The following is a 20,650-nucleotide window of genomic DNA, read 5'->3' on the forward strand; positions in this document are numbered from 1 at the left end:
TCTGTTGCTTCTTAACAACACGACATAACGAGAAATCGAACGACTCGTTGTTATTTCATTTCGCTCTATCTCCTCGTTTTATTTATACATCTTTCGAAAAGCTATCGTCGATAGCGTTTTTAAACAGTTAACCGCGTTTCATGAATTAAACAGGTCGAGAAAAATGTTAATCTCGGTGTGTTTCATCTGTCGTATAATATAAAACATTACCATTTACCATAAAAATTCCAAATTTTAGTAAGAAGCGCTAAGAATGTTATTTAGTGGTACGTTCGCTTTGTCAGTAAAACTGAAAAATTTGATTTGTTCCTTTGTTATATCGGTTATTCCCTGTACAACGTATTCCTTTTTATAAACTCAGTTGATTATTTTCACCGATATATCGGCAATGCCCGAATTGTTTACGCAATTTTGTCTGCTTGCAAATTGAGTGGATGTTTTACTGCGTGTGTCCGGTATTCCCCGATAACGATCGAAATATAATACAGAAAATATAATGCGATTCAGTTTTTTGGTCGAATGTGTGTTGAATAAATTATCGAATATACAATTCCACGAACACGAGCTTCGAAAGTTGCTCCACCATCTACGAGTTCAACCGTAAAACCTACGCTTCCTATCAAAAAACATTTCCCCAATTTTATACCAGTTATATCATTGATCGAATCCACTTCACGTTGCTGGTGTTAGATTTGCCAAGTGCCACTTTGTGCGATATTCTGTTTCGAGAAATATCACACTGGGAGGATCCACTGAATTTCCTCTATCTTTTCACATTTTTCTTGTTTACGAATTTTGTTATTTTGTTACAATTTTAACATTTTATGTGGGAAATAATTCATTTTTTCGAAGAAAAATGTAAGCCATCGTCATTTTGGTTTAACGTCGTCGTAAAACTTATAACAGGAACACGTAACACATTTTCTTTGTGTTCGACGTGTATACTCGTCGTCGCTTATTTTTATTTGCATTTTATTCACGTTGATTTCTAAAACTAAATTCCACGGTTAACTGGTTAACAGTACATCGCGCTTCGTGAATATTTCAATTCACTCTTCTATGCTAAGGAATCGCACGAGTCATCTGATGCGTCATTCGTCTATCATCTGACACGGACGAAGAAAGGAAGAATTTCTCGAGATTTTACGCAGAACGAAAATTTGTTTTTCGATATACGCTACAATTTTGTTTTTCTCATCGAGATTATACGAGAAAGTAAAATGTACTATTGTTCGTTTTATTCCGCGCGATTCGCAACTTTTATAATCTCGCGTAACGTAACAAAGCATTGCAAAAAGAAATAAAAAGGTGGAAAAGTAAAAACTGAAAAATATGTTGCACGTAGAAATTTCTTACGATTTCTCTTCAAACTTTGAAAATTTGGATTCAAATTAACGCGATATAGTATCATTTACATGTACAGTTTAGTTGATAACAAACTAACAGCAAACAAAGCAATGTTTATCGATGTTTTACGAAATTTATTTATTACACGACTTATATTTGTGTGACTTTTTCTTCGTAATTTCGTAATTGATTGTTATTCTGGGTGTTTAGATATTTTTCATTCTGTCCACAGTTTCCACTCGGTCGTATCTTCCTTTCGTTAACAAACTTTCTCGAGTTTGAGGAAAATATGAGAGAACCGTTACTTTATATGCAAGTTTCCTTCTTCGAACGTTAAAAGTTCGAAATTTTCTTCAAGCATCAGGAGTATTTTCATTTGTCGAAACGAGGACGAAATTGGGGTATAAAACTTGGCGAGCGCTGCAGCATCGAGAATTAATGATATTGTGCTTCAACTTAATTTATCGCCATGAAAATGCTGGTCTGCACTTAGTCGACCACGAACTTTTACTATTTCGGACTTTTTCCTCCTAATATTTTATATTGGGTTGGCAACTAAGTGGTTGCGGATTTTATCATTAGGTGGCACTGACAAAATCCGCAATCACTTAGTTGCCAACCCAATATTATCGTTCCATCTGAAACTTCTATTATTTAAAGCATCGTATTAAACCTTGTGTCCGAGTACAATGTTTCCAGTAATATTATACAGGTTGGTTGGTAACTGGTGGTACAAACGGAAAGGGGGTGATTCTACGCGAAAAAGAAGTCGAAAATATAGAATAAAAATTTTTCGTTTGAGGCTTCGTTTTCGAGAAAATCGACTTTGAATTTTCGCTCGGTACGCGTGCACTTTATCACGTCTCGTTATAACGGACCTCACTGTACATCGTTGTCTCGATGGATATTATCGCAGTTTAAGTTTGTTTTTGCCGTAACGGAAAATTAGGAATACATAATGAAATAACATGAAGTAATCATAAAGTTTATTGTTACAAAAATTGCTGAAAGTGTTGCCCATTCTGTCCAACACATACTTCTGCTCTTCTAATTAAATTTCTATGAACACTTTCTAACGCATTCGTTTGTTTTAAAGTATGAAAGGCTACAATAATCTTTTCTTTCAATTGCTCGAAAATAAAACCTCGAACGAAAAATTTTTATTCTATATTTTCGACTTCTTTTTTCGCGTAGAATCACCCCCTTCCCGCTTGTACCACCAGTTACCAACCACCCTGTATGTTGGGTTGTCCGGAAAGTGTCTTTCTTTCAAAGAGACGTCTTTTTCAACGACGCATCTTTATACAAACATAAAACCTAATCTGTCGAACATTGTGATCTTTAGTTTGATAAAACAAAACGGATCATAGGTAATTCGATAAAATAATATAAAACGGAAAATGTGCATCCATTATTTCCTTATGGAACGAAAGAAACTTTTCGGACTACCTAATAGTTTCGTATTGCCATAAACGGAGAAAATTCGAATTTTCTAAGTAACGTAAACTAAAACTCGAAATTCGTTAAAGTAAAATTGAGGAAAAATCAAATATTGTGCATAGTAACTTTCTAAATTTTTATGTACAATGTTCGTCGTAATAATATCAACGATAGAATATAATCAGAAGAGTACGCGTGCGATAAATTCGATCGTGCGTTTAAAAAGAAATAAATGAAAATTTCAATAAGAACGTAGTTGGCGATTTAATAGAATTTCAATAGAATTTCAATAATGGACAAGAATTTCGTTATTTGTCCGGTAACGTCGTTGTGTCCATTTTCGTAAAAGCCAGATTACGATTGCACGTTTTTCTCGATTCGAAGCTTCGTCGAGTTTAATCCGGCGACCGGTTTAGGCTACAGTATGTTTCAAATTTCCAGCCCTTTGTATGCAGAAAAATCATTCGACCCGATGAACCGCGTGAAATGTAGAAGTTCACTGATTCAGCGAACGAAAATAAATCGCATGTAATATTAAATCGATATCGTCGACCTGAGGGCGAACTTTCTCTTTGGAATCTCGTATCTTGGACACGTCGAATCAAACTTTCGAAATTCGATATTTCCACCGATTCAATGCTACTCGTATGACTTTGATATTTGTCGATACAGCCCGGTACACGTGTAACGACATTTGCGATTTCGACGCATGGAAAATCCGTCTCGTAAAATGTGCGCTAGCCTGTGCTGAGCTGGTGAATGATTGCCACGTTAGAACGAAGTAGCTTCAATAAATAATTGATATGCAGCGAAATAAAGAAAGTTGTGGCAAAGTAAAAATTTTAATGTAAATCTTTCGATGGATTCAAAGGCGTAATAAAAAAAGGTAATAAAAAGATTTCGAAGCAGAACTAGATTATTTGAAATTCTCTGACGAAAATGATACGATAGAAGGTCCTTTAGTGCGGAAATTACGTTACAGAATTTTTTCGAATGGAAAGAACACAATGTAGTTATCGATTTTGAAGAACGTTCCATAAAATATTGAGTTACTTAAGCTGCTTATATTTTGATTTTTGAAAATAAGCAAACGCGTATTGTTTATCATTTTATTGTTAACTTATTTATTCCATCTTTTCTATTATTCGTTATTTAATATTAAAAATTACACTTATTTTCTTAAAGTTGATTCATATAATTATCATGCTTTCCTTTATGAATTAATTGAATGTTAACGCGTCGCGTAATTTATAAGTATTAAGAAAAATCGTTTATTCGAGTACATTATTCACCTGGTGTAATGTCACTCTATTAAGAAGCACGAAAGAATATATTCTTGTTCGATTTATCACGAAAAATAAAATCTTGCACGTGTGTACAAGCTGTTGGTTTCATCCAAAAACTACGACGCATGGGATAGAGAAACAGATATATATGCAAATGCACGTAATATATAAGAGAAAAACGTATGTACGAGTCCATAAATCGAAGTACGAACTGAAGAGGGAAATTTAAATTTTATCGAAAATTCTACTTCTAATCGACGTCTGCGTAAGATACGAGGACTAGCTGTTGGCGAGATACGGAAGCAATTTGTAGGTTCGATTTTAACGTCTAATAACTTCCAATGGCTGTCTGATATCCGCACGGTAACATTTCCAACGAAATAACGAGAGCGATTCGCAAAAGAAAATATCGACTCGCAACATTCGTTCTGGGCACGTGCTGCGTGAGCGCGTCTGCGTAATCCGTTTTTAACGGGCGAAAAAGTCAGTGTTATTGCTAAAACGAACGTACTAGGAAAAAAGTAGCGAAGCGTAGAACTTTAAAAATAAAACAACATTTTTCCACGTTATATTCCTTCTGATATTTACGAAGCCTTCGTGTGCCAAAAGAATCTGACATTCTAATGTGACAATAAACAGGAAATCTTTTAAGCAAAAAGAAAAAAAAAATACATATATCTCGAGTTCTCATTGGGATTAGGGGCGTGTAACGAATCTTCATTTAGATTAACCATTGTTGTTATACGATATGCATGATATTTACTGGTACCGATATGATTACAGTACCGATATGGTACAGAGTTTGACAAGTAACCGTGGCAATTAGATACTCGAGATGCCAATGACAATGATCTTAGGTTCAATAACGAATCCACGGTCAAAGGGATAACAAATACGTCTTCTTCCAAAGTCTAAGTCGTACTGAGCTTACTTGTCCACAATTCAAGTGTAACTCAACTTACTTGTCTACGATATAAGTAGAACTCAACTTACTTGTCTACAGTATAAGTAGAACTCCCTCAGTCCAAATGGAACTGCACTTATATACTCGTCTCTGTACCCCTCGGGTCAACTATATTTTTAAGGAGATCTATACAATTACTCCATAGCTTTGTTAGGTAAAAACGTCCATGCCATGACCGTGGCTACGTTTAGCGACCAGTTGTGTCACTTCGAGCCCAAGCCTACTGTCATAAATCTCGGGTAAACATAGTCGGATTAAATCATAAACAACTACTTCTGAGTTTTATTATTTAAGTGCAGCTATAATAAAAAGTCTAGACTAAAGTATTGGGGGTCTTCCCAAAAATTCCAAAAGAAAGGCTCCGATGTCCTTTTATCTCCAACATGTATATAGGAGAAATAAAATAGTATAGTAATTTTTTAATTGCACACTAAATTAGTATTAAATTCCATACGATATTTTCAAAGATCTTGTATCTTTGAATCTATCAGATTTGTTTTTAGATACAAAAGAAAATTAATAAAAATGTGATTTATTTTTATTCATTCTTTTGTACTGTTCGATCGTTCTCCACTATGATACGGTTTCAACGAAGAAACGTTTTATTTATGTTCAAGTGAGAATTTACCTAAATCAAGATGAGAAGCCCGAATGTGAATGTGACGGCAAACTATGGCGAGCTTCAAATCGTCATAGAGGAAAGCACATCGGGCGAAGAGGAAGAGGAAGGGCGAAGGAACGAGTCGCCTCCGCGTGGCATGGATAATGTATGTTTTTTTTTCTTTTTATTTATTAGAATATTTACAATCAATTCTCGTTGAGAATTTTCAGTAACTTAGTTTGGCGTGATACAATGACATGGATTATAATAGTTTTATATTGTTGGTTCTAGTAGAAACTAAGGATTTAATCTAGAGGGTATTTTCTTTTTAGTCTGCGGATCTGGTCCGTCGTGTCCAGTAGTTGGGTGACTAGTGGGTTGTGGTGGTTGTTGACTCTTGTGTTATATCTGCTTCTGAACTTGTGTATTTCATCTTTGACTGTAGATATTTTGAGGTCGCGGTGGATTGTTTCGTTGGTAACATACCAGGGTGCATTTAATAGGGATCTTAGCGTTTTCGATTGGAAGCGTTGGAGTATTTCAATGTTGGAATTACTTGCTGTTCCCCATAGTTGGATTCCGTAGGTCCAGACAGGTTTTATTACGGCCTTGTAGAGGGTTATTTTGTTCTGTATGTTTAGTTTGGAGCGTCGGCCCGTGAGCCAATAGAATTTTCTTAATTTTTCCTTTAGTTGCTTTGTTTTTTCCGAGATATGTTTTTTCCAAGTTAGCCTGCTGTCCAGGGTCATGCCCAGGTATCTTACGGAGTCCTTGCTTGGGATTATTGCGTTGTTAATGGTGACCTGGGGGCAGGTTTGTTTTCGGAGAGTGAAGGTTACATGGGAGGATTTTTTTCGTTTATTTTAAAACCCCATTTTTGGAATAACTTTTCCATGGAGTCGAGACTTTGCTGGAGAGTGGATGAGGCAATTGCCGGGTCTACGTGGGTAGCTAATAGTGCTGTGTCGTCGGCAATGTTGCTATTGTTACCTCGTTTGATATAGGTAAGTCGGCAGTGTAGATGGAGAACAGTAGGGGTCCGAGGACACTACCTTGGGGTATGCCGGATTCTATTGGGAATGTTGCGGAAGAGGCGCCTAGGCATTTAACTATGAATTGTCAGTTGGTTAGGTAGGATTTTAAGATGGAGTAGCATGGATGGGGTAGGATCTTTTTGATCTTGTAGAGTAGCCCTTCATACCATACTTTGTCGAATGCCTGTTGGATGTCTAGGAATACCGCTGAACAGTATTTTTTCTTTTCAAGGGTTTGGCTGATCATGTGGATTATGCAGTGGATTTGCTCTACTGTTGAGTGTTGTTTTCGGAAGCCGATTTGGTGGTCTGGGAGTGTTTTCAATTCTTCTAGGAGTGGGAGGAGACGATTCCTGAGCATTCTCTCGAATAGTTTAGACAGGGTAGGTAAAAGACTGATTGGGCGATAGGAGGTGGTTTCATATTTTGGTTTACCGGGTTTAGGGATGAGGGTGATTAGTGAGATTTTCCAAGCCTTGGAAAAGTGTTGAAGGCGGAGGATAGCGTTAAAGATTGATGCGACGAGTGCAATCCCTTTTATGGGAAGTTCCTTGATTGCTTTATTTCCTATTAGGTCGTGACCTGCTGCTTTCTTGGGGTTTAGCCGACTGATTGCTTGTATAATCTCTGCAGAAGTGATGGGCTCAATAGGAGGGGACATTTGGAAGGGAGTGTGCAGGTATTCGGTAACGTCTGCAGCAGCTACGGAGGAATGGAGTTTGAATACTTCAGACAAGTGTTTGGCAAATAGGTTGGCTTTTTCTATAAGGCTACGCGCCCATCCGCCTTGCGGGCGGCGGATTGGAGGTATTATTTGTGGGGGGCGCGTGAGTTTCCTGGAGGCCTTCCATAGTGAGTAGTTGGAGTCGGCTGTGGGGGACAAGCTGGCGAGATATTTGTGAAAACAGTCATTATTGTAGTTTTTTATGGTTTTGGATAGTTTTCTAGTTGCGTTGTTTAGTTTGCGTTTGTCCTCCGGTGTTCTATGGGTCTGCCATACTCTTCTTAGTCTACGTTTTTCTGCTATTTTTTTTAATATGTACTGGGGATATTCGTGTTTGCTGATGGACGTTATTGCCGGTGTGGAGAAGCGGATAGCGTTTATTATGCTCGTGTTTAGGTATTCCGTGGCTGCTTCGATTTCTTCGTTGGTTTTTAGTGAAGTTGAGGCTGAAGTTGTGTGTGTGAAGATTTCTCTAAAGAGCTGCCAGTTGGTGTGTTGGTTATGAATGGAGCCATTAGGTGTATTCTCGATGATAGTTGAACTGACTGTTACTATCACGGGGGAATGATCAGAGGAGAGATCAGCCGAGGAATTGATTTGGACGTGTCTTGACGAGATATTTTTAGTTATGATGAAATCAAGGAGATCGGGTATTTTGTTTGTGTCGGTGGGCCAGTGTGTGGGTTCGTATGTGGTAAGGTAGTTGAGGTTATTGGTTATTATGCTGTTGAGGAGGTTTTTACCTCTTACTGTAACTAGTCTGCTGCCCCATTGGGTGTGTTTGGCGTTGTAGTCTCCTCCGGCTATGAATCTATTGCCCAGGGTGTCCAGGAAGTTGTCGAAGTTTTCTTTGGCGATGGAGTGTCTGGGAGGGCAGTATACAGCTGAAGTGGTGATTGTACCATGACAGTCTTCTATTGCTACGTTTGTTGCTTGGAGGTAGTCTTTCTGGAATGGTGGAAGTTCGTAGTGCTTGATGTTTGATTTGATTATGATTCCGGTGCCGCCGTGGGCCTTTCCGCTGGGGTGTTGTGTGTGGTAGAAGTTGTAGCCGTGTATTTTGACGTAGTTTTTGTCGGTGAAGTGGGTTTAGGATATGAGCATCACATCGATTTGCTGTTGTTTTAAGAATAGTTCTAGTTCAAATTTGTGCTGAGCTAGACCGTTGGCGTTCCACAGAGCTATTCGCATTGGTTTTATTTTGCTTCTGTGCGTATGAATTTGTCCATGAAGAGTGTGAGTAGTGACAGCAAGTTGTTAATTTGCTCAGTTTGCTTCTCGATAAGTTTTTCGAGTCTGGTAAAGTTGTCTGTGTTTTGTGGGGTGGGAATTCTATTTTCTGTGTGTACAATGTGTGTTTTCGAGTTGTTTACGTTTCCTTGCGTTGCCTGCGCATAGGATACTGTTGGTGTAGTGAGTTTTTGGGGTTTAGGTTCTTGTATGGTTATGTCCTTGGGTCTCAGTTTTGGATACACTATATTATGTAGTGTTTGTAGGCTGAGCATCCTTTGTAGTTCGCAGGATGCTCTCCTTGACAGTGGATACACTTGGCGGGGGTTTCCGGGGATTTAGTGCATTGGTCAGTGGGGTGATTACCTGCACATTTTACGCACCGGAAGTTATGATTGCAGTATTTCTGCATGTGGCCGTACCTTTGACACCTTTTGCATTGTATTATTTCTTTCTTTACAAGAGGTGGCTCGAACTTAACTATGGAGTTCATCAGCCGATTGATGTTGTAGATTTCTTTGTTGTTTGTTTTTTGTTTTAAGTCTATAAAAAATAAGGATAGTGGGTTTTTTGTGATTCTATGCCTAATGTTGCTGATGTTAGTTACTTCGTGGCCGTGATTTAACAGTTCGCACTTTAGTTCGTCTAGATCGGCTGAGTGGTGGATGTTGCGTAGCACCACTCGAAATGGTCTTTCTTGTTTTAGCTGGTATGTGTGGAATTTAGCGTTTAACGTTTTTAATAGCTTGGTTAACTTTCTATAGGCGTCTGGGTGGGTCGGCAGTATTTTCACGTGGTTATTGTTAATCTTTAACTTGTAGTCCTCTTTGCTGATGTCTTTTTCGATAGTCTTAATCATTGACTGTATGTCGATTACGTCGTTAATGAATATCGGTGGGGGAGGGGGAATTCTTTGAGTATATAGATTATTTACCTTTTCGGTTGTAATCATGGAGTCTTCCGTGGACTCCAGTATTGAAAATCTATTGTAGGTGGTCACCTGGCTGGCTGATGGTTTAGTTTGACTCTTGTTTACATTTGTCTTGGTTGGTTCGAGCTTTCGTTTTTTCGTGTGATGGTCGTTTACCAGGATAGATGTGTTGCCCTCTTGCCACGGGGGAGGAAAAATGGCGGTGTTATAATTTAGCTCCGGGGAGCCTGTTGGGAATGATAGAGCCATCATCGAGCTAGTTAATTCAGTGTGAAAGAACTAGTCGAGAGGCTGTTAACCCCTGGCTAGGTTAGTTGGATTCGCTTTCGACAGATGGGCGTCACGTGGAATTTTGTGAACTTCACAGGGCACTGGACACACGTCTGCACGTCTCGGCACTCAGCAGCAAATGGATGGTCACGTGCTGCTTTGTGAACATTGCCGGGCACTGGACACACGTCTGCACGCCTCGGCACTCACGAACGAACCGGATAATGTATGTGATAATGTATTTTTAGTGTATCCTGTTAGCTTAACAAAACATAACGTTGGTCAACGTTTGCATAATATATTTAAAGAAAAACATTGATCGTACTTTCTGATCTGAAAAAATAGCTCTGTTTATACATTATACATTATACATGTGTATGGGAATTAACTAGTGTCTATATAGTTTCACACTGACAAAATAGTTTCGAGTTACTTAAAAATAGTTGCTTGATTCAAGCAACTGTACGCGTTAACAAAATAGTTTCAAGTAACTTGAAAATAGTTGCTTGATTCAGGTAACTTGACCAATCTGAATCATCATAAAAACTTGGAAGGATATTTCAAGCAAAATTACAGATTCACATTGGTAAAATAATAGGTTCACATTGACAAAATGGTTTCGAATTGCTTGAATTCAAATCGTTTGACGAAGCAACATGACTAATCTGAATAGTTTAATTGTCATCTTTATCCAAGACTCGCATAGTCAATCGAGCCATTCGGAAATCACATTGACCAACTCCAAAATTGAAAAGTAGAGAAAAGTAATTACAAGTATCGCAAGTGGTGAGACAATATGCGATAAAAGTGAAAAGATGAGCGTGGCGTTAAACTCTAAGGAACTAGAGGTTTTGTGAGAATCAATCGTGTACTTGGACGATGAAATTGCGAAATTATGAGATTGTCCAAAGATGAAGTTGGTCAATTTGACTTTCGCCAGGCTCGATCGTCACTACGACAGTTCTCGCGTATCGAAACTATCTTGATGTTTGTGTGGACAGGTGAGACGAATGAGCGATCGTGGCGGAGAAGGATCGGGACATTCGGTCGTTACGATGGAAACAGAGTTACCGACTTTGTTTGGCCGTCGCGAATCAGTCGCCTGTTTTCCTTTTGGAGGCGTGACGAGGATATTACCAAATCGTCGAGACCCAGCGTCCAGAATGTCCGCACCACCGAGCGGTAGAAGAAATACGCACTATCTTCGGTTGGACATTATGGACGACATCGCATACCTAAGAGCGAGGGAGGTAAGGATCTTTCGTTTATTTTTGTTGAAGTGGTCACCACTTCTAGGAAAACTCCACATCTGGTCTTTTTAGCTTTCTCAAGCGCTGAAGCCATCGACAGCATATAGACAAAGGAATAGCAGGGAGGCAGACCCAATACGGTAGACAGGCGACGTTGGCTTCGGGGTTCTCAGTCATAAAGTAACACTGCTAGCGTGCGGATCTGGACCAGCTCAAATTGTATTCCTGTATTTCATTATTAAGTCAAATATATACTTTGTATCTTACACTTTATCCACACGTTTTTCTCTCTTCTCAACAGGTTATGGGCCCAGGGCCATATATAATATAATGGGATGTAATATTAGCAGTAAGTATTTAGGATTAATTTATATTTATTATTTTTTTTAATAATCGAATCGTATTCTTACGTTTGAAAATAATGCACGTTTTAGCCTATTCCAGATCCTGATCCAGTTATTAATTGTGACCTTATGGATGGCCGCGATGCTTTCCTTACAATGGCTAGAGAAAGACATTATGAATTCTCTTCCTTAAGGCGCGCGAAATTTAGTTCTATGTCTATGCTATACGAATTGCACAATCAAGGTCAAGACAAGTTTGTCTATACTTGCAATAATTGTAAGAGCCATGTAGAAACAAGATATCATTGTACGGTTTGTGATGTAAGTATTAAAACAATCATCTGTAAACATGTATCATCCAATTTTCAAACAATCTAATGTTATTATTTATTATGCTAGGATTTTGATCTGTGTATAAGCTGTAAAGAAAAAGACGGTCATCCTCATCATATGGAAAAACTTGGTTTAGATTTGGATGGTGGTTCATCGCCGGCCGATGCTAAACAAGCTAATCCACAGGTAAAAATATATTTTTATTAACTGAATATATTAATAATTTTGCTATGAATATTTATAATAAATATTTTTATTTTATAATAGGAGGCGCGTAAACTTTCAATTCAAAGATGTATTCAATCGTTGGTGCACGCGTGCCAATGTAGAGATGCTAACTGTCGTTTAACAAGTTGTCAAAAGATGAAGAGAGTAGTAACGCATACTAAAGTTTGCAAACGAAAAACGAACGGTGGCTGTCCAATCTGTAAACAATTAATAGCGTTGTGCTGTTATCATGCTAAACACTGCCAAGAGACTAAATGTCTTGTTCCATTCTGTTCGAACATCAAACATAAGCTGAAACAACAACAGCTTCAACAGCGGCTACAGCAAGCGCAGTTGTTAAGGTAAATACGTCAGTAGTAGTGGTAGTGGTAGTAGTAGTAGTAGTAGTAGTAGTAGCAGTAGCAGTAGTAGTAGTAGTAGTAGTAGTAGTAGTAGTAATAGTAGTATTAGTAGTAATAGTAATAATAATAATAATAATAATAATAATAATAATAATAATAATAATAATAATAATAATAACAACAGCAGCAACGTTAGAATAATAATTTCCAAAGATAACTAGGTGTATGTATATTCTATGTATATAAGTTAGGTGTATATCTTTCTTTTTAATGTGTTTCAGGAGACGAATGGCTGCAATGAATAGCAGACCCACAGGTCCAGTGGGAGCGATGCAATCCGGACAACAGAGTTCAAATGTTACTATGACCACAGGTGTTGCTATGAAACCAGGTGTCAGTCCTACCAATTTACCTTCGCCACATCAACCTGGAATAGGATTGAAACCTGGAACTCAAACGCCACCTGCTCACGTTCTCCAAGTTGTTAAGCAAGTACAAGAAGAAGCTGCACGGCAACAAGTACCGCATGGTTATGGTAAAGTAACGCCAGGTGGTGGAGTTGGTGCTGGAGTTGGCGTAGGAGGACAAACAGGTGGCGTAATGCCACCACCTCCTATGCAACGTCCAATGCCTGTACAAATGCCAAATCCTGGCGGTACACATCTTATTCCAATGGATCAATGGACAGCAAGGTGAGTTATTGAATATAATAATTAAAATACCGTACACATATATGTATATAAAAAGAGGTATTAAAGCTACACCTTTATTTACAGTAGGTATCAGCCAAGTGCACTGATGCAACAGAATCCTGGTTTGAGACAGCAAACGCCGCAACAGTTAATGCAACAGCAGCAACAACATCAAGGGCTGCCAGCAATAGCTATGGGAGGACAGATGCCTAGGCAAGCTGGAGTTCTCGGAGGTCCGGTTAATCAAGTTGGTCCTCAAACTCAAAGCAACAAGCACAAGCATGTATTGCAGCAACTTATGCAAACTCTAAAGAATCCCCATACTCCTGAACAACAAAACCAAATACTTCAAATACTCAAAAGCAATCCACCGATTATGGCTGCTTTTATCAAACAACGGGTATGACGATTAATTTCTTCTATATTATTTGTCTGCTGACATTTTCGATTTTAATAATTTCTATTACCATATAATTTTTTAAATTAATAGGCACTCGCTCTAAATCAACAACAAAGTGGTCAATACGGTGGAGGAGTGGGCGGACCTTTGGGTCCTAATCAGCCGCAGCAACAACCTGCTCTGCAGCATATAATGTCTCAGCAGCAGCAGCACCACCACCACCACCAACAACAACAACAACAGCAAGGCAGAATGCAAATACAGGCAATGCTAAATCAACAGCAGCAACAACAGCAGCAACAGCAGCAACCTGTTCAACAGCAACCACCACAATGGTATAAACAGCAAATGCTAGTATTGCAAAGGCACCAGCACCCGTCACAGCAGCAACAACACCCGCAGCAGCAGCAACAGCAGCAGCAACAACAACAACAACAATTTACACAACCACCAGCACCGCCTTACGGTCAACAGCGACCTATAAGGCCGCCCCTTCTCGGTAAGAATTATTTAATTCTGGAGAAAACGAGATTCGTCGAGCCGCTTGGTTCGTGGTCTAACGCTTGCCACGATTCCGCGTATTCTTCTCCAGGTTATGGTGGCTTTAGCGAACAAGGATACGGTCAACCTGGCTTAAAACCAACACCACCTCCGGTACCTTCTCCGCAAGGTGTGATGGGGCCTCCAGGGATTTCTGTACAGCAACAATTAATGCAGTCCGTTCGATCTCCACCGCCAATTCGTTCTCCTCAACCAAATCCTTCCCCACGACCGGTTCCTTCTCCACGTAATCAGCCAGTTCCTTCTCCTCGATCAGGGCCGGTGCCATCGCCTCATCATCATCCACCTCATGGTACACCAACACATTCACCGGCTCATGAACTCGGTGGGCCAAGTGAAATGATGCTTTCGCAGCTGAGTGGTGGAACTGGTGCACCAACTGGTCACCCGGGTACCATGCCACATCATCCATCTCCAGCTCCACCACCCACTAGTGGCACAGACTCGAGTGAAGTGACGCCCATGACGCCACAAGATCAACTTTCAAAATTTGTCGAAGGATTGTAGTGACTATTAGTGAAGTCGGTTAACACGAGTGACTATGTTAGTGGGCGAACGATGATCTTGCATCGTATGTCAACCGTTTAGAAAGAACGGTCGCTGTTCCACCTCTCTGTCATGAGAACAGAGAGAGTAACTTCCATCCGTTCTGCGTTCCTAGCTTCGTGGAGATCAGGTACAACTACTTACGTCCGGTACACTGACCAAGTGCTGATGTTCAGAGACGGGTCAGAGTACCACTGGTGCGACCAAATTAATCCCGGATGACGCGTTTCCTTTTTCTATCTCCGAGTTAAGGTGCAGGAGCGATACAGCGTGTTGTGGTGCTACTTAGATGCTCCGCGAAGATTCTACAGCTGGCTCAATGGACACTTGAACTTACGTTATTGTATTCTCGTATCTCAACCTCGGCTCCCCAATTGCGAACCAGTGGAACGACGAGAAACAATTAATTTGAAACTATACACACATGAAATCAAGAGAGACTATTAATACTTTATCCCCTAATACACATACATATACAAAAGAAACACACACTATGTCTCTGCCCAAACTTTTATTCCCCTTACACATGACTTTTTCATCTATATCACCTTCCCTCGCTGCTGCTCGTGCAGGCTGAGTGAAATCGTACAAATGTGTTGTGTATACTTAACGTTAATTAATAATTAATAGTTCAAATATTATTAGCGTAGCGATTATATGCAGTTATTATATACCACTATTATTATTATCGTGACAAGATGCAAAGTATATAACAAGAAAAAAAAACGAACTGTATGAAAATGGAAAGATATTGAAAAAGAAATCAACAACATTGTATGTAAGGAAGGGAGAAAAGAATTTAGTGGAAAGTTAAGTAATGTCAACTTAGGTTAATTTGTTATTAAGAGATCGCAACGGTTGCCGAAGGTTGTGCCGAAACCTTAGCACCATTAAATTTTATGGATCATTCTGAAATTAACCTTCAAAGTAATCTGCTAAATTGTCCTATGGGAAAGAAACCTAATAACAGGACAGGCGAGACAACGCGGATTAACGGTGTCGCAACCAAAAAGTAGAAATTCACAAGCTTACTAATGGGAGGATTTATAAATCGTGTTAATTTTGACAACAAAAGTTTTTCAAACCGAGGGTCCAACATGTACAGTTCAATCAAAATATGTAGCTACGAAGCGTAATCGAAAAGGACCCTCGCATGAAAATCGTTCTGTACATACTATACTATTATTACGATAATAATAACGATTATTATTAATTTCCCTGTCTATTATGAATTTATTATTATTATTATTATTGCTATTATATATAATTCTTATTGATTCTTAATTATTATAATTACTATTATTACTCTACTACTACTACTATTATTATTAATAATATTATTTTTATTATTATTCTTCTTCTTATTATTACCATTATTACTATTAATATTATCACGAAAGAAAAATTCAAAACATATAAGTATAGTGTTAATATTCGGGAAAAAAGCGAGAAAGGGATCCACACACACGCGTTATAATTATAATAGGATATCTCTGTGCACGATAAACCCGAGAAAAGGAAATACAAATACAGATACAAGTACACATACATACCGAAGTATGTGACTATGCCAGTGCTGTATCATAGTAAACTGTAAGTGTAACTTTTCCTCTCTCTTTTTTCTTCGATACCTATTTAAATGACTAGTTGGTAACGAATGATGCGTGAAGGTGTACTTCTGAAGTCCGTTTCGTCGGATATTTTTTAAATACACGATGTACAATGTAGCCACCATGTAACCAAGCTATAACCGATTTAATCATAATCAGAATCATTAATGGCACATGCAACCGGTGTAAGATTCATATTTAAACGTGGCGTTTCCGTCGACGAAAGCGCGGTCCGATTCGAAACAAAAAGCCAGAGAAATCATGACCCGTTTGAGAGACACGTTACCTCTTGAAAAATGTATTTGACTCATTCTGATACATTTATCATCAGATATATCTATATACATATAACATCGTACATTTCCATTTGTCTTATATACATCGGTACCCTTTGAATTCGTTATAAAAGAAGGCAAAAAGCATTTTTCTTTTTTTTTTATAAAAATAAAGAAAGAATCTAACGAACGATTGGCGAATGTTTTTTGCCTTGAAAATTTTAATCGCGGGGTTGGACGGGGGTAAGTTTAACGAGAATGGTTCGTTTAAGATAACCGGTTTTCTTTCACTCAATTAAGTTCCAAATTCGAAAGATCGCTTTTTGTTATTTTTAGACTATTTTAAATTCTTTTATAAATCGGTTAATGTGAATCGTCAATCGATTCCGAAACATTCCTTTTGTTATGTATTCTCTTTCTCGCCCTTTCTTTCCTCCATCCACCGGTTTTTCTCTACGTCCTTCGTCCCTCGGACTAGTTTTATAGAAAGAACGTCGTAGATTCGTCTTTCCAAGATCGTCATATAAAAGGACAAAAAGAAAGAGAAAAAAAGATAATTATGTAGAATTATGTGATAGCAGTTAAATCGAGCGGGTCAACTATAAATCGGTTGAGAAACAAATCTTGTCGTGCGTCTGAAATTTCTAAAAGTGAGATGAAAACGATAAGAAACAGAGTAATACAAAGAACAAAAAATAACAATCTACGAAATGCGGATGGTTATCGACTGTAGATTTAAGTAAACGATTTTACTAGTAAAAAGAATAAACGTAACGACGAAGACCCAAAAGTATTTGGCTTAGTATGGCTGTGTTTAGGGCAGTGTTGTAAATCTGAAAGTGGTATACCTTTTTTGGTAGTAAACTCTTTAAGAGCGAACAATCGAACGCTATTGTGTACCAATCCGACGATCGCGATCTACACGAGTCATTTTATCGTTTGATTTTATTAATAATTAATTACTAACGAAGATGACACAATTGCTAAGAATCGGCGTTCATTTGCGAACGAATCGTAAAAATACGATATGTGATGGGTGTGTGTGTGTGCAACAGATATAAAGAAAAATGAGTTTTCTCTTTCTGAAGATAGTTCGAGCACATAATTGCGAGTGTAAAAATGGGTCTTAGTGTGTTCGAACATCGAGAAAGAGATGGATTGTAGATTCGCGAAAGATTACTTCCGTAGATGATAAAAAATAAAAAGAAAGAAACGAATGAAACGGAAGCGGTTTGCACGTCGGATTTGTTGGCACGTCAGCGTTCGTGGACAATTTATTATTGTAACGAAAAGTGAACGATACAACACTATATATATATTATATATGTACTATATATACTATATATGTATTACATATATTATATATATATACTATATGTATTATATATATATAATACATATACTATATATGTATTATACGATTTGTTTTTCTTTTTATATTATCAAACACAATATAGGTCGCGGTTATATCATGATGGAGTAAACGTTAATTAATTAATTAATTAATTAATTAATTATTCGATAGACGATAATTGCAGACAAAACTATGGAATATAATTATTATTATTACGCTATTATTATTGAAATACCAACTATAGAGTACTACTTTTTATTATGACATTTCGTAACTAGTGAATTGATTATCTAATTAAAGATTAATGAGACGCAAGTGTAACATTTATCCCCCTCGCTCCTCCCAGGTAAAAAAAGAAAGAACTCACACCGTTCTTCATCCCAGTCTCTTTTTCTTTTCCTAAGGAAAAAAGTCTCGAGAGGGACAATGAGAATTTTCTCTCGATACAGCCCCTCGAATCCTGATCCAACACTGCATCGGTCACGATAAATGTACAATATTTAATATAATGCGCTTTCCTTTATTTATTTTTGTCGGTGGGATTCACGTCGTTCTCGCTAAACGAGACAAACGGAAATGGAAAGAAAAGATACTGTCACCGTCGCCATTCAGATACCTTTTTGTATCCCCTGGTGTAAAGACCGTTCGCAGAGTGACTTCGGAAAAACTTTAGTTAACGTCTTGTTTGCCCCCGTGTTCGCTATTCATTTTGTAAACGCGTTTTGTAAAATATATATGTTCGGTTTAGATGTGTGAAAGTTAGCCTCACGATATCCACTCGGAGAGGGGAAAGTGAATTTAGGTTTTTGCTACAGTTTTGTACTCTTGGACGTAAAAAAGACTTCGTTTTTCTCTTAACGATTTGTAACGTAGATAAGAATACTGTATGTTGATGTTCATGAATATTTAACCGAATATTGTTATATTATTATTAAAAAAGAAGTTTTAAAAATACATTCCATTTTTATTTTTCTCTCAGCTCAGGTTATATATGTACATACGTGTATCGAAAGACCAAAATCCTTCTTAAGAAGTATTTCTTATCGATAGTATTTATATAATCGCGAAAGAGTTACTAAGAAAGAAACGAATTATTTTTATCTTATCTTCCGAACAGAGACGGATCTTCTTATCCGTATACATCGAAACACTTTGAATTCTTTGTCACATTGCGCGTGTATCCCTTAATAAAGTACATATTTCAATACTCACAATGTGAACAACTAAAGTTTTTCTGTTAACTCTGTTATATTTGCCACTTTACTTGCTCTCACTTGCTACTACTCGTCTGTTCAGCAACTTCGCTTCGAACAATCGTTCGATTTTAATGTTTGTATATTTATTTAAAATTATTCGTTTCTCACCACGTGCACGATATATGGTCTCTTTCTAACTTTTTTCGAAACTTAGCCTCTTCTTACGTATCATTCGTATATTTTACACGATATTTGTACATAGAATTTCATTAACAAGATATAGCATTCAAACGCGTATGTACCCTTGTCTCGACCTGTCGACAAGTTGTACGGATTTTCAATTAGACGAGGACTTATATTTTAGTTCCATCGGATGGCAGAAAAATAAAGAAAAAGGAAGAACCAAAGTACAGTGCGACCTTCTGGCTTTCAAGGACTCCTAGGTTTTCACTGTCTTAACTTAAAATGGGACTAAAGTATGCAACGAACGCAACGCGTGTTTTCCTTCTATTTTCTCACCCTATTTATTCTTCTTGCGTTCGCCGAATCTCCTTTCCTTAGGTGTAAGGACTAATCATTTATCCGATTACAGCGCATAACGTAACAACGTAAACGAAACTGGCACGTAAGAATTATACATATACGTGTATATATTTATACATACTTACCATTAACACAATATGAAAAATCTGACGAAATAAAGTTTACGTATAATTATTTGAATACTGGACATTGTACCTGTGTGCTCTCAGACACCTTTCTCGCGATCATTTCACGTTTCAACTTCTGAATCCTGTCACGATCTGTGGATTCCCGTTCGAGCGCAGTCTTATTTATACATAACATGTCGTTCGTTTCGTTGTCCTTTGTGTACACAAACGTATTTAGATGTACATTTCTTGCAAAGAGTTGTTCGCGAGGATTCGTCAATATTCTAAAAGTCAGTAATGAAGGCAGTATGATGGTAACACATCGAATTAAATCAAATCGGAACACAGGCTTTTGTACGATTTCGTGAGGATTTCCGTTCCCTTCGTTTGACCGAAGTCCGAAGTGATTGCTGCCCGTCAGTTCTTCCGCCTTATCTATCGTTTTCAGCGACGAATCCTTGTTGAACGATATCGTTGGACGGATAACAAAAGTAGGAAGTTCAGAGTCCCCATTCAGATCTATATGTACTAAGTTTACACGTACGATATGTTTATATTATCGCTTATATATAAACATATATAATATATATAAATATATATAATATATAAATATGTATGTGATATATATATTATATCATATTCTATATACATATTGTACACACATATACAGGTACACAGTTCGCTGTTGAGTGCCGAAGCGTACAGACGTGTCTCTAGTGCCCAGTGAAGTTCGAAAGCAACACGTGTCACCCAACCGTCGAACGTGAACATAACGTGCTCCTATCCTTCCAAGTGTTTCCTATCCGCCAGAGAGAAGAAAAGCCTACGCAGCTAACCCCTACCCGAACCTTGACTCATAGCCTCACGACTAGTTATTTATATTGAAATAGCTAGCTCGATGATGGCCCAGCTTTCACCACCAGGCTCGCCCACGCAAACTTACAACTACCCCGCACTACTCCCCCCGTGGCAGAAGTGCAGCAGATCTCCACGCGCCAACGATGCCAATAAAGCGAAAAAACGTAAAATTGAACCACCAAATA

General features: G+C 38.0%; 3 protein-coding genes across 3 annotated transcripts; all 3 read left to right on the plus strand.

Moving 5' to 3' along the window:
* Positions 1–4,799: 4,799 nt before the first annotated feature.
* On the plus strand, positions 4,800–11,350 carry LOC126926820 (uncharacterized). The gene is made up of 3 exons (XM_050743209.1): positions 4,800–5,804; positions 10,829–11,077; positions 11,150–11,350. The coding sequence occupies exons 1-3, from the start codon at positions 5,676–5,678 to the stop codon at positions 11,219–11,221; spliced, it is 450 nt and encodes a 149-aa protein (XP_050599166.1). The 5' UTR covers positions 4,800–5,675; the 3' UTR covers positions 11,222–11,350.
* A 57-nt stretch (positions 11,351–11,407) lies between these two features.
* Positions 11,408–14,483, plus strand: LOC126926917 (histone lysine acetyltransferase CREBBP-like). Its single transcript, XM_050743234.1, has 9 exons — positions 11,408–11,426; positions 11,522–11,742; positions 11,821–11,940; positions 12,022–12,323; positions 12,605–13,015; positions 13,103–13,415; positions 13,506–13,592; positions 13,680–13,769; positions 13,833–14,483. The coding sequence occupies exons 1-9, from the start codon at positions 11,408–11,410 to the stop codon at positions 14,481–14,483; spliced, it is 2,214 nt and encodes a 737-aa protein (XP_050599191.1).
* Positions 11,526–18,715, plus strand: LOC126926780 (histone lysine acetyltransferase CREBBP-like). Its single transcript, XM_050743120.1, has 7 exons — positions 11,526–11,742; positions 11,821–11,940; positions 12,022–12,323; positions 12,605–13,015; positions 13,103–13,415; positions 13,506–13,914; positions 14,008–18,715. The coding sequence occupies exons 1-7, from the start codon at positions 11,551–11,553 to the stop codon at positions 14,481–14,483; spliced, it is 2,223 nt and encodes a 740-aa protein (XP_050599077.1). The 5' UTR covers positions 11,526–11,550; the 3' UTR covers positions 14,484–18,715.
* Positions 18,716–20,650: the final 1,935 nt, after the last annotated feature.

Source organism: Bombus affinis, unplaced genomic scaffold (genome assembly GCF_024516045.1).
Source record: "Bombus affinis isolate iyBomAffi1 unplaced genomic scaffold, iyBomAffi1.2 ctg00000059.1, whole genome shotgun sequence".
Lineage (NCBI taxonomy): Eukaryota > Metazoa > Arthropoda > Insecta > Hymenoptera > Apidae > Bombus > Bombus affinis.

Excerpts from the sequence above, each read along its gene's own strand:
- LOC126926820 (XM_050743209.1), top strand. The coding sequence starts at position 5,676 with ATGAGAAGCCCGAATGTGAATGTGACGGCAAACTATGGCGAGCTTCAA. Across the intron at positions 5,805-10,828 it reads CTCCGCGTGGCATGGATAAT|GTGAGACGAATGAGCGATCG; the intron begins GTATGTTTTTTT and ends TTGTGTGGACAG. Across the intron at positions 11,078-11,149 it reads CATACCTAAGAGCGAGGGAG|CTTTCTCAAGCGCTGAAGCC; the intron begins GTAAGGATCTTT and ends TGGTCTTTTTAG.
- LOC126926780 (XM_050743120.1), top strand. The coding sequence starts at position 11,551 with ATGGATGGCCGCGATGCTTTCCTTACAATGGCTAGAGAAAGACATTAT. Across the intron at positions 11,743-11,820 it reads ATCATTGTACGGTTTGTGAT|GATTTTGATCTGTGTATAAG; the intron begins GTAAGTATTAAA and ends TTATTATGCTAG. Across the intron at positions 13,016-13,102 it reads ATGGATCAATGGACAGCAAG|GTATCAGCCAAGTGCACTGA; the intron begins GTGAGTTATTGA and ends TATTTACAGTAG.
- LOC126926917 (XM_050743234.1), top strand. Across the intron at positions 12,324-12,604 it reads CAGCAAGCGCAGTTGTTAAG|GAGACGAATGGCTGCAATGA; the intron begins GTAAATACGTCA and ends AATGTGTTTCAG. Across the intron at positions 13,016-13,102 it reads ATGGATCAATGGACAGCAAG|GTATCAGCCAAGTGCACTGA; the intron begins GTGAGTTATTGA and ends TATTTACAGTAG.